This window comes from Giraffa tippelskirchi, chromosome 3, assembly GCF_054371585.1.
Source record: "Giraffa tippelskirchi isolate mGirTip1 chromosome 3, T2T-mGirTip1v1.2.pri, whole genome shotgun sequence".
In the NCBI taxonomy this organism is placed as follows: domain Eukaryota; kingdom Metazoa; phylum Chordata; class Mammalia; order Artiodactyla; family Giraffidae; genus Giraffa; species Giraffa tippelskirchi.
The window spans coordinates 175,342,377-175,356,339 of record NC_137277.1 but is presented as its reverse complement, the minus strand read 5'-3'; the positions used below and the strand labels follow the sequence as shown (position 1 = coordinate 175,356,339).

The window sequence follows — 13,963 nt, the reverse complement described above, 5'->3', positions numbered from 1 at the left end:
CTCAAGCAACTGAGTAGAAATAATGACATTCAGTGAGAGAAAGGTGGTGGACGACAGGTTTGGGAGTGAAATAAAGAAATGGATTTCACATGTCAAATCTGAGACTCCAAGTGAAAGTTTAGAGTCAGAAGTTCTGACTTGGTAGTTCAAAAGAGGGACCAAAGGAGGTGAAATAAAATTGGCGGTCATTAACATATGGATAGAATTTATAGCTATCAGACTGGATGAAATACCTAGGGATGCAATCTCAGCTACACTCCAACATGTAGATATAGGAAGCCATGAAGGGCCCATCACCACCAACAGTACCACAACTATCAACTCTCTGATCAACATTACCAACAAATGACCAGGAAGGAGCTACAAGCAAGTAGGAGATCATGATACTTTAGCAGACAAGAGAGTGCATCATATTCTCCCATCTTACTCACCTGATCACAGTGATGCCAAGACCCACCGAGTGTTAGGAGGCAAGAAGCAACCAACAACCTCCCGGTCAGAAAGACCATGATCAGACCTCCCTCTGATAGGCCAACCAGCTTCATCCTCTTGACTGGAGAAACCAGCTTGTTAGAAAGAGATCCCTTCAGGTCTGAAGCCCAGGCTCCTGGGAGGAGGTCTGCCTCCCCATCTGCAATGCTCCCCATGCCTGCTGCCTACTCCCGCCTCACCCATGAGGTCAGCAGAGCTGCTCATCTATGGTCAATCTGTGTAGTCCTCTTGGACTACACAGCATGTGGTGTAGAGGCAGCCTTACCATCACAACGAGATCTACAGAGAATCTTCCTTAGCCAACAACACTGATTACATCACTGCACACGACAAAGAACCAACAGTGAAAACTAACCAACCTTCTAATTTGTAGTTTCCTAACATTTCCTTATCCCTCCCTTTATTTCAACATTTTTTTTTCCAGATTTAAGTATACAATCGTATACTTGGATTAAACTTTTCACAGACTGATAGAATTATTCATTTAAATTACTCTTCCAACACATTCTTAGATGCATCAATATACAGAAGCTTAACTATTTCTAATGCAGAGTTTCTTCTCACCTGCCACATGGTGCTAGTACTTTTAACCTGGGCCAAGGATAGTTGGAGGCATAAATCACTCCAAGTATTTGGGGTATGACATTGGCTTAATCTTGTGGAATTAGTCCTTCTTGGTTTCATCATGGTGGAAAAATATGGAGGTTCCCACCTTGCATTTAGCACCTAAGGTTGCTAGATTGTGAGGCTGTGTCAATATGTATATTTGTCACTGGGAACCTCTATTGTGACCGAACCCTGGGCTATGTTGCAAATGACACTCTTGACTCTTTGCCTCTGGGTGAAACTCAGAATTTTTTTAAAAAGGGAAGCTCTGAGTTCACTTCTTTCTTCTGTGGAAGTAGGAAATCATTGTAAATTATCCTGCCATGTTCTATAGGATGAGCTATGGGAATTTTATCTACAGCCAACAGCAACTCAGTCTTTAGCACAAGTGCAAGCTCGGCCAAAGTCTTTCAAAATCTTGGAAACCTTCTATACCTTTGTTTTTGGGGACACCCCAAATCTGGCTTTTCCTTCAATTATGCTAAATTCCCACACAACACCAATAATAACGTTCACTTTTGAAGTCTGTTTATTTATCTTCACCCAAAATGGGTACCGTGAAGAAAGACTGTTTTAGCAGCCATTAGTGGAGATGTGGTCTGATTTTTCAGGAAGGAGAAGTTGTAGAAGGGTTGAGAGTGTGAAATGGGTAAGTTGAGAGGTGAAAATGGAAATGAGATGAGGCCCATAAGGATGAGGTCTGATAAATAGAAGGTGTATAAAGAAGGGTCCTCAATATTTGGAGATCAAAGAACAATACAGAAAGTATTTTGAAGATGCTTGGAATTATAATAAGCCTATAAGTAGTAATGCTTATTAAATACTATATGAGAGAGAGTCTTAAAAAAGATGTCTTAAATATCCTCACTTAAATCACTGAACAAATCATTTATGTTATATATTTAGGTGAAGACAAGAAAGGAAATCTGAACAGAAGAAAGATAAAGGATCTCAAACTAGTTCAGATTTAGCAATAGGATTAGAGACTGTAGTAGAAAAATCTATATTCATCATATTTTACTGTTTTTAGGTAAGATCCTTTCCAAATACTTTCTCTATTTCTGCCAACAAAATTCAACTCTATGGGCCTGTGTTTTATATGAGGCTAACTAATCAAATTCCAGAGACCAGATTTTAAAAATGTAAGTCTTTGTACCCAACAAAGAATTACACAAATAGAACAAGGGGAAGTCCTCTCAACCCATAGCTTTAGAAGGAGAGACAGAATTCTCTACCATAAAACTAACGTAAAGAATTGCCTTACGTGGGAGAGATGTCCCATGTAAAGCATATGAATGGAGGGGACATATATATATCTATGGCCGATTCATATTGATGTATGGCAAAAACATCATAATATTGTAAAGTAATTATCCTCCAATTTAATAAATAAATTCAAAACAAGAATTACCTTGACAGTATTAAATTGAGAATTTTCATAAGAAGGTAAGACATGTCTGTTTGTAACCATTACCAATTTGTTCTGTTCTCTGTAATATAAATTTGCCTTGAAAGAGTTATTTGGAGGGGTCTTGTAATACTACCCTCATTAGAAAGTATTGCCACTTCTTACAAATTTCTTAAGAAGCTTAATTCTGATTGATTGTCTTGATCATTTGGAGGCCTGGCCATAATATTTTAAGTGACAGGTGGATCCTTAAACTATTATATAGATGCTCCTAAGATTTTATATTCAATCAGAAAAAGATCCCTGGCATTCTGATTTTCTCATATGCAAATAGGCAATAAAATGACCATAGATTTCCTACTTAAAAAGATTTTGAGAGTCTTATCTCATTTAAATTTACTCCAGCTCTTTTGTAATAGGAAAAAGATATTCATAGATGGAAACAAATGTGTACAATATATAATTTTTTAAAAAAATGTAAGAAAATTCTTAGTGGAAGAACACTAAATAAGATATAAATAAATGAGTATGTAGATGTAAACAAATGTGTACAGTATATAAATTTTTTTAAAGTGTAAGAAAATTCTTAGTGGAAGAACATTAAATAAGACATAAATAAATGGGTATGTCTCTGTTCTCCCTAAATTATTCTGCAAAATCAATGTATTTCTAATTAGAGTTTCCAAAGAACTTGAGAAGGAGATGGGGAGGGAATCTTCTTGAGTTAACTCTAAAATTCACCCTGTTATTCAGGCAAGTAAAGGTCCTGTGTGATCAAAGTGCCTAATACAAATAGGCAAAACTCATGGGATTTTGGTGAAAATATTAAAAATTATCAGGTACTTCAAATATTCTATAATCAAATATAGAGCAATATTTTTAAAAATCCTAGAAATGGCTATTATAAATATGATAGGAAACCAAAGAACTAGAGAGAAAAAAGCTAACAAATTTGACCTCCTAAAAATTTATAACTTCTTTAAGACAAAATATTCCGTTAACAAACCTAAAAGAAAAACAACAAATGGGACAAAATATTAGGAACATATAGGACCAAGATTTAGTGTGCATGTATCTGATACAAAGATTTCTATAGTCATTCAGCACAGTAAGAAAAAGAAAAACATCACAACAGGAAACACTGACAGAGCATTCCATGACAAAGCATTCTATGAAGAAGGAAATAAAAGACCAATAACAAATGACAAATATTCAACCACACTAAAAATGAAAATAGTGCATGTTAAAGCATCCTTTAAAAAAGGTTTTTTGTAGTTCAATTTAAGATGTTATGTATTTTAATTTTGTAGGTATGATTTAATTTTTAAGAGAGAGAGTATGCATAGAATTACTCTATTTAGATAAATAAAACTATATTACAAAAGGTGTTAACACATGCATAGAAAAATTCTGGAAATGTACATGTCAATATTTATAAGAAATATTTTAAAAAAGAATAAAAGCAAGATATTCACATGAAGATATGAGCATTTTGAAAAATAATTACTTTAAAAGGCATTAATCTTTTTCTTATTAAAGGTATAGAAAATATAATAAACTTCAGCATTAAAAAATAGTTGATTTGTAACATGAAAATCGAGTAAATTCTTATGCAGTCTTACTTCTTTTCCCACCGTGTTTTCCCAAAGTAGAATTGCTTCCAATATCCATGGGATCTAGAAAGTAACAGGTGGTGGTCAGAAACTTTAAAAAACTGTAAAACTTTGAAGAATCTCTTCACTACTTATGTGCATCAGTTTCCTCATTTCTGAAACAGAGATAGCAACAGGTATGGCATTCAGGTTTTACATTTTTTATGAAGATTAAATAAGATCTTATTTGCAAAAGCTAGTGAGAAATCACTATATAAATCAGTAACATGTTAGAAGGCCTCCTTCAAAACTATCTGGTGAGTTTACACATAGTTGTCTGAGGTCTCTTTTTTCTGATAGGGTAAAGATTGTTTACCTTTTGAGGTCTTTCCAAGGTTGTGACAAAATGACGCTATTATCTTCCAGCAGAAGAACACATTTATTTCTTTGCCCCATGATATTGTTGATTTCACTGGTGTATTTCAACTACATCATCCAGGTATAATCAGCTGGACCCATTCTGTTAAATAGAATTCTTTCCTCCCTGCAGTTCCCCAAAGGGTCAGGTCAAGTAAGTGCAGAGAATAGGGTTGTGACGTGGACTGAGAGCACTCCCTGTCAAAGTGTGTTTAGACTCAAGTGCATCAGAAGTGGGAGCTCTGATTTCAGACTCCTGACATCCTGCAGCCCAAGGTCCTGTGACCTTCACCTTCTGTAACTGGTCCACCCCCTATTGGGAGCTACTTGAAGTCATCCTTGAACACTGATCACCTTCCACAGCTGCCCCTGGGTCTTGGGTATCTACTGAACCACCTCTACCTTGACCTTGGGTGGCCTTACCCATCCTATCAATGTTTGGTGACTTTCAGTCATTGCTTCTTGGCCTCTTGGAACACTTTTTGAAGAACACATGACACAGGAGCACTTCTCAGTCCTTGGAGCTCTGCCCCTAAGTTATGGCTTATAAAGAAATTTTCACTTAAACCTCCTCCCCTTCTCTTTCCCTGACTCCTACATCACAAGGTGGCTCTGCCTCTGACATCTCTTTCTTTTGTTGTTGCTCCTCACTGTCCTTGTCCCTTCCTTTTAATCTGCTTTTACTCTTCACCCAAAATATGCATTTTTATTTTTCTATTTTTTCTTTATATACTTCTCCAGTCCACTCATTGATGACATTTTTACATACATTTGTACTTACTTTTATGTGACATTATCGTTTCCAAAAATACTGTTTGTTACATTTATATGTATACACATATTCAATTATTAAAGTAACTTTAGTAGATATTCTCATATAAATACTGTAATAAGTGAATTTTTGCCAAATTTCCAAATGTTGAAATACAGAAGGTAGACTTTTTTTTTCTATTCACTCAACAAGGTTGCTGAGCATCTCTCATGTGTCAGGTGCTGAGGTGAATGATGGTGACGATGCAGGGCAGAAGACTACTGAAGCATCAGTGCTTATCAATCTTATGAGCAACCAGGGAACTGATGCATGAAGAGGGATGCACATTGAAACACGGAGAGTGTTAAGATACATTGTACAGTCTACTCTGGGGATGCAGAAGGTATGAAGAACTAGCCTGGTTTGAAATGAGGGGCCTTTTCTAGAGGAAGAATCGTGGAAGCAGGAGGTAAACACATTAGGGAGAAAGGTGACTAAGATGACAGCCCCAAATGGATGGAAATGCACATACAAAAGTCTGGATTCAGCAAACGCAGGAAACCAAGAAGAGTTCAGTGTGTCTGAACACAGAGTGAGACAATGAGAGGCAATGTTGAGGATGGAGAAAGGTGCAGGGGCCTCAGGTAGGGAGTTTGGAAGTCACTCAAAGAAGAATTAATTTGTTCCAAAGGAAAAGTAAAGGACATCTGGCTATTACGCAGGACAGCAGCATGAACACATTTGCATTTTTGAAAGACCAGCTTAGCTGAATCACTGAAACTGTATTTGGTGGGAACAATGTTATAAGAAGGAGGACGAACAGGAACCTGTAGAACTCCTTCAAGTGAAAAGTGATACAGACATGGATGAGGGTGCTGATATGGAGATGGAAATAAGTGAACAGAGTGGAGACATTTGAAAGAAATAATTAATAGAGTTAGGTGACAGATTGTTGCTATTTAGTTGCTAATTCATATCTGACTCTTTTGAGACCCCATGGACTGTAGCCTACCAGGCTCCTCTGTCAATGGGATTTCCCAGGCAAGAATACTGGAGTGGGTTGCCATTTCCTTCTCCAGAGGATCTTCTAGACCCAGAGATTGAACCTGAATCCCCTGCATTGGCAGGCGAATTCTTTACCCTGAGCCACCAGGGAAGCTCAGGTGACAGATGGGGTATATCAATTGAGATGTGTGAGTCATGGATGACTGAGAATTTCAAGTTGAAAGAATGAGTCAGTTAATAAGTGTTTTAGAGATAGAGAACATTGGAGGAGCAGATACTAGTTTTCAGGGGAAAGATGATGTGCTCAGTTTGGAAAGTGTTGAGTTTGAAGGTCTTTGAGAGACATCTAAGTGGAGAAGTCTAAAACCTTAGGACCTTAGCCAGGTCTTTCTGACACTTGGATAATTGAGTTTGAAAGTACAGAAGACAGAGCTAGGCTGGGCCAGAAATGTGTGTTTAGGAACAATTTGATTGTAGATGGTGATTGATGCTGTAAGAGTGCATGAAACTCCGTTGGCGACGTCTCTTACGAACTGGGTGAGTTACAGGAGCCATTTTGATACCTGGGGACACCTTATCCTAAAAACTCACTGCCTTTGTGAACAATGTTGCTTTGGTCTCGTGAGCATCTCAGATCCACAACTTCTCCATTTCTCTCCTCTCTTTCTTTTGCACTGTCCCGCTTCTCTCTCTACCATTTTTTTTTCTCATCTTTAACCATTTATCTCTCTGTTCAGTTCAGTTCAGTCACTCAGTCACGTCCGACTCTTTGTGACCCCATGGACTGCAGCACGCCAGGCTTCCCTGTCCATCACCAACTCCCGGAGCTTACTCAAACTCATGTCCATTGAGTCAGTGATGCCATCCAACCATCTCTCTGTGCCTCATCTTTATCCCCTCCACTGATTACTTCTTGTATGTATCTCATTCCATCTGGTTTTCTATGCTTCTGTCTCTAGATCTATTGTTATCATTGAAGTCATCCTCTCTATACTGTCATATCCCTTTTCTAATTTTTCTTTTCTTTCAATTTTGCCTTGATCTTTTGGCTTTAAAATATTACAGTCTTTGCATTTATCTATTTTTTCTTCAATATTTACCTTCATCTCACAGTTTACCACTTTCACTGTCACCATTTGCTTGCTCTTTTGACACTGGCCACACTATTGATTATTATTACTTCTGCCAGTTCTCTATGAGTTTCCTGCATCACAGGACTATCAATCACAGACTTTATCATGTTGAGAAGACTCTACACATGGACATCACCAGATGGTCAACACCGAAATCAGATTGATTATATTCTTTGCAGCCAAAGATGGAGAAGCTCTATACAGTCAGCAAAAACAAGACCAGGAGCAGACTGTGGCTCAGATCATGAACTCCTTATTGCCAATTCAGACTTAAATTGAAGAAAGTAGGGAAAACCTCTAGACCATTCAGGTATGACCTTATGATTATACAGTGGAAGTGACAAATAGATTTAAGGGACTAGATCTGATAGACAGAGTGCCTGATGAACTATGAACAGAGGTTCATGACATAGTACAGGAGACAGGGATCAAGACCATCCCCATGGAGAAGAAATGCAAAAAAGCAAAATAGCTGTCTGAGGAGGCCTTAGAAATAGCTGGGAAAAGAAGATAAATGAAAAGCAAAGGAGAAAAGGAAAGGTATTCCCATCTGAATGCAGAGTTCCAAAGAATAGCAAGGAGAGATAAGAAAGCCTTCCTGAGCGATCAATGCAAAGAAATAGAGGAAAACAACAGAGTGGGAAAGACTAGAGACCTCTTCAAGAAAATTAGAAATACCAAGGGAACATTTCATGCAAAGATGGGCTCGATAAAGGACAGAAATGGTATGGACCTAACAGAAGCAGAAGATATTAAGAAGAGGTGGCAAGAATACACAGAAGAATTGTACAAAAAAAATATTCACGACCGAGATAACCATGATGGTGTCATCACTCACCTAGAGCCAAACATCCTGAAATGTGAAGTCAAGTGGGCCTTAGAAAGTATCACTATGAACAAAGCTAGTGGAGGTGATGGAATTCCAGTTGAGCTATTTCAAATCCTGAAAGATGATGCTGTGAAAGTGCTGCACTCGATATGCCAGCAAATCTGGAAAACTCAGCAGTGGCCACAGGACTGGAAAAGGTCAGTTTTCATTCTAATCTCAAAGAAAGGCAATGCCAAAGAATGCTCCAACTACTGCACAATTGCACTCATCTCACACGTTAGTAAAGTAATGCTCAAGATTCTCCAAGCCAGGCTTCAGCAATATGTGAACCGTGAACTTCAAGATGTTCAAGCTAGTTTTAGAAAAGGCAGAGGAACCAGAGATCAAATTGCCAACATCCACTGGATCATAGAAAAAGCAAGAGAGTTCCAGAAAAACATCGATTTCTGCTTTATTGACTATGCCAAAGCCTTTGACTGTGTGGATCACAATAAACTGTGGAAAATTCTGAAAGAGATGGGCATACCAGACCATCTGACCTGTCTCTTGAGAACCCTGTATGCAGGTCAGGAAGCAACAGTTAGAACTGGACATGGAACAACAGACTGATTCCAAATAGGAAAAGGAGTACGTCAAGGCTGTATATTGTCAGCCTGCTTATTTAACTTATATGCAGAATACATCATGAGAAATGCTGGGCTGGTAGAAACACAAGCTGGAATCAAGAGTGCTGGGAGAAATATCAATAACCTCAGATATGCAGATGACACCACCCTTATGGCAGAAAGTGAAGAAGAACTAAAGAGCCTCTTGATGAAGGTGAAAGAGGAGAGTGAAAAAGTTGGCTTAAAGCTCAACGTTCAGAAAACTAAAATCATGGCATCTGGTCCCATCACTTCATGGGAAATAGATGGGGAAACAGAGTCAGACTTTATTTTTCTGGGCTCCAAAATCACTGCAGATGGTGACTGCAGCCATGAAATTAAAAGACGCTTACTCCATGGAAGGAAGGTTATGGCCAACTTAGATAGCATATTTAAAAGCAGAGACATTACTTTTCCAACAAAGGTCCGTCTAGTCAAGGCTATGGTTTTTCCAGTGGTCATGTATGGATGTGAGAGTTGGACGGTGAAGAAAGCTGAGCGCCGAAGAATTGATGCACTTGAACTGTGGTGTTGGAGAAGACTCCTGAGAGTCCTTTGGACTGCAAGAAGATCCAATCAGTCCATCCTAAAGGAGATCAGTCCTGGGTGTTCATTGGAAGGACTGATGTTGAAGCTGAAACTCCAATACTTTGGCCACCTCATGCGAAGAGTTGACTCATTGGAAAAGACCCTAATGCTGGGAAGGATTGGGGTAGGAGAAGAGGGCGACAGAGGATAAGATGGTTGGATGGCATCACCAACTTGATGGACATGGGTTTGGGTAGACTCCGGGAGTTGGTGATGGACAGGGAGGCCTGGCGTGCTGCGATTCATGGGGTCGCAAAGAGTTGGACACGACTGAGTGACTGAACTGAACTGAACTGATGGTAAAGTTCCTAGAGATACCTTGAAAATTACCCATCTTCCTCTATAAAACTTCCCAATCTGGTGACATTTGGATCTTGTGAAACTTGAAATATACTCAAATATCTTTTAATTTGAAGAAACTTACTCAGAATATCTTTTCAGCCTAACCCTTCCATTATTATTAAAGAGGAAGAGCTTTTCCTCTGGGCAGGCAGGGAAACAAAGAAAATGGATAACTAGTATCACAATAGGCTTTTCTATCACATGCTAATAGACTGGCATCTCTTCTGACTCTATTTATTTTTAGAGCTTTGAATCCACAGGACACTGAAAGGAAATAAGGAAACAATACTTTGATGTAGTCATGCTGATCTATGTCCACAACTCAGATGGGCTGAGGAGAAATACATCTGCTCCAATGACCACTCTTCATATCCAACGGAGATTTGCTCTCTTTCTACCTAGCCACACCTCCTCCTTCTCTTCCTCTTTATGGTCTCCTTAGAAAATTTATCTCCATCACTTTGATTCTGTGAGCTTCTCTGCCCCTGATTTCTCTTGTCTTCTGTGTTGATTTCTCTCATTTCATCAGTTACATTCTTTTTTTTTTTTTAAGAATTATTCATTGTTTATTTGAAATTCAAATTTAATTGCAGGCCCAGTATCTTTAATGTTTATTTATTTGGCTGCATTGGGTGTTAACTGTGGCACCTGGGCTCCAGAGAGCCTGGGCTCAGTAGTTACAGCACGCAGACTTGGTTGCTCCACGTCATGTGGGATCTTCCCGGATCAGGGATCGAGCCTGTGTCTCCTGCATTGCAAGGCAGACTCTTAACCACTGGACCACCAGGGAAGTCCAGTTATATTGTTAACATCCATTTCTTTTTATTTCTCTGTTCATCCTTTTTCATCTTATTTTTTTAGGTGTTTTGTACTCCATATAGCTGGTTCCATTCCCACTCTCTTTGTTTATGGTTTTTGCTTTTTCCCTCTCAATCTGGATATATATATTTCAATATTCACACTAATACTGGTGGTTAAATATATTGATCAATATACACACATATATATGCATATATGTGTATAAATGTGACATATACACACATACACATATACATATGCATTTATTTGTTGTTCAGTTACTCAGTCGTGTCTGACTCTGCAACCCCATGGACTGCAGCACACCAGGCTTCCCTGTCCATCGGCAACTCCCGGAGTTTGCTCAAACTCATGTCCATCGAGTCAGTGATGCCATCCAACCATCTCATCCTCTGTTGTCCCCTTTTCCTCCTGCATTTAATCTTTCCCAGCATTGAGGTCTTTTCTAATGAGCCAGCTCTTCGCATAAGGTGGCCTAAGTATCAGAGCTTCAGCATCAGTCCTTCCAGTGAATATTCAGGGTTGATTTCCTTTCGGATTGACTGGTTTGATCTCCTTGCAGTCCAAAGGACTCTCAAAGAGTCTTCTCCAACACCACAGTTCAAAAGCATCAGTCCTTCGGTGCTCAGCCTTCTTTATGGTCCAACTCTCACATCCATACATAACTACTGGAAAAAACCATAGCTTTGACTATATGGACCTTTGTTGGCAAAGTAATGTCTCTGTTTTTAATATTTTGTCTAGGGTTGTTATAGCTTTTCTTCCAAGGAGCAAGTGGCTTTTAATTTCATGGCCGCAGTCACCATCTGCAGTGATTTTGGAGCCCAAGAAAATAAAGTCTCTCACTGTTTCCATTGTTTCCCCATCTATTTGCCATGAAGTGATGGGACCAGATGACATGCATTTATTATCATTAAATACAATTTCTTGCATCAGACACTGATACATTTCCCTGTGACTATGCCAGATCCCTTGTATCTCCTCTTTGGACTCTGATTATGCAACACAGGTCTTATCTTCCTGTTACATAAAATAGTCACTCCTTTCTATCCTTAAACATTTGTACATCCATTAATATTTCCTCATCCCAAAATAGGGAAGCAAGAGCTAGCCTGCCTAAGTCTTAAAGATTTTGTGATGACAGAGTAAGATCTTATTTGACAAAGGAATTTAAAATATCATCAGACAATCTAATTACAATGTGTTGAATATCTGACAAAATCTATACTTGTTTTAGAATGGTTGATTTGAAGTTTTATTTCTGTCTATAATTACGCAGCAGGACCAGTTGTCTTTTGATGTTTTTATAATTACAAATGGCATTAGTGTCAACCAGTATACCACTATAGAAATCTAAGATCTTGGTGTTAGTAGACATGACAGTAAGTGCTTAAAAAGATACCATAATTGTGGTAATTGTTTCTGCTAAAATAGGAATATAAAAGTACACACATTTAGTGACTAGGGCTTCCCAGGTGGTACAGTGGGAAAGAATCCGCCTGCCAGTGCAGGAAATGTGGGTTCAATCCCTGAATCAGGAAGTTCCCTTGGAGTAGGAAATGGCAAACCAGTCCAGTATTCTTGCCTGGGAAATCCCATGGACAGAGGAACCTGGAAGGCTACAGTTCATGGGGTCACAAAGAGTTGGACATGCCTGAGCACACACACATTATTATATTATATTATTATACTCATTTTGTTAAGTGTGAATTTATAATAATTTCCCGCCTCCTTCCATTTTCTAAAAATCCCAGAAGTAGTTCCCAGGGTTAACTGGATACAAGGTAGTCAGGGAGCTCGGAATGAAATGCATCTGGAAGCAGTAGCTTTAAATTCAGACTCCTGACATGCTGCAGGCCAAGGCCGGACATCCTAATCTTCTTTACCTGACCCATTTCTTAGGGCTGAACTAGATGTTGCCTGGGGCTCTCCTTCGTTACTCAAGTCTGAAGAGTCACCACCACTCAACCCTGCAGAAAGAAATAAAAGTCCTTTACAATCTCAGTCTGTGTCCTAGGACCAATACAGCATGGAATTCTTTAACAGGGAATTTGGAAAAGGGAAGCTTGTGTAAGAGGGTTAAGGATAATTCTCCTACCAGGCCACCCCATAGCTGCATCTGACCCGGTGGTCAAGGTTGCTCCAGGAACCACCCCCGAGGCTGGGAGTGGGCACAACTTTGCTGTGAAAGGCACTCCCTTTGGTCACTAGCTTTTACCCTTTCCTCCTGTCTGCACATATTAACATTCCTGCTTTCACTCTGTTTCTCATCCAGAGAGACCATGGAAGCAACAATTTCAACATCAGAGCCTCCATCAGCTGGGCCCTCAATGAGCACCCCTCCAACCTAGGAACTACTTTATCCTTTTATGTGAGTGAAGAATAAACTTGCATTGCACTGCGACACTTAACTTCTTGAGGTCTATGTGTTACATCAATTAGCCCAGCTCACCTAATTCAAAATAAATGTGAATCATCTAAAATACTTATAAATTTATTGCTTCATTTTCAATGATATAACCAAAAAGTTGAATGAGGGTTTTGTAGCAAAGAAAGATATTTGTAACAGCAAGAGTTTTAATTGTTCTTACATCTCTTCCTACTGCTCGTTCTGAAAATAGATGTGCTTCCAATGGCTGACAAATCTATAAATAAAGGAAAATACAACCAGTATTCTATATCAAAAAGAGTTATGAATCTTATGAATACACACATTACAGACAGGACATAGGCTATAAAGATGCAATGATGAACATTACTGTCTCTTCTCATCTAAGGGAAAGAGATCGCTACCAAATGGAGTGAAGACCTCCAATCCTTCAGCGTTAGTTGCAAAGTCAAAGAAGTTTTGAAAACCAACATTTTTTCATAGGCTTTTAGCAAACTAATTTGGCAATGAACCTGGACTTTGGCAGCCATGAGTTCAATAAAATATTTATCACAGTTGATGTGAATTCACACAATTTGCTGCAGGAACACTGACACAGTCTATTTGAGAATGAGATTCTTCCCAAACTTATTGAGTTGTCTTGTAATCTATAGGCTATACACCACACTGCCTTCTAAAATAATAAAGTATTATTATTTTACATCTGGCTTTAAAATTTTTATCAATTTTTATTGGGGTATAGTTGCTTTATAACGTTGTGTTAAAGATTTTGAATAAAGGATTACAAATGTTTCCTAAGAGTCCAAATTGTTAGTTCTGTCTCTTCTGGTAAGTTTCTGTAAGTTTCCATATATGATGTGTAATGGGCTTCCCTGGTGGCTCAGATGATAAAGAATCCACCTGCCAAGGAGGAGATGTGGATTTGATCCCTGGGTTGAGAAGATCCCCTGG

At 38.8% G+C, this 13,963-nt stretch overlaps 1 protein-coding gene and 1 long non-coding RNA gene across 17 annotated transcripts in view; one reads left to right on the top strand and one right to left on the bottom strand.

The window, feature by feature from the left end:
- LOC145543573 (nuclear body protein SP140-like protein) overlaps nucleotides 1–13,963 on the bottom strand; it is a 96,672-nt gene that overhangs the window by 29,582 nt on the left and 53,127 nt on the right. For 7 of the 16 annotated variants that reach the window (XM_081585563.1, XM_081585565.1, XM_081585567.1 and 4 more), the window contains 3 exons: nucleotides 13,215–13,268; nucleotides 12,510–12,593; nucleotides 4,129–4,182 (listed from right to left, as the gene is read on the bottom strand). In XM_081585563.1, the coding sequence (XP_081441689.1) occupies nucleotides 4,129–4,182; nucleotides 12,510–12,593; nucleotides 13,215–13,268 (192 nt within the window). The remainder of the gene's footprint in view (nucleotides 1–4,128; nucleotides 4,183–12,509; nucleotides 12,594–13,214; nucleotides 13,269–13,963) is intronic. The other 9 variants (XM_081585566.1, XM_081585568.1, XM_081585572.1 and 6 more) reach the window with 2 other exon arrangements.
- On the top strand, nucleotides 4,159–13,027 carry LOC145543575 (uncharacterized). Its single transcript, XR_014080877.1, has 3 exons — nucleotides 4,159–4,295; nucleotides 5,480–5,910; nucleotides 12,899–13,027. It is a non-coding gene; the product is annotated as an uncharacterized LOC145543575 (long non-coding RNA).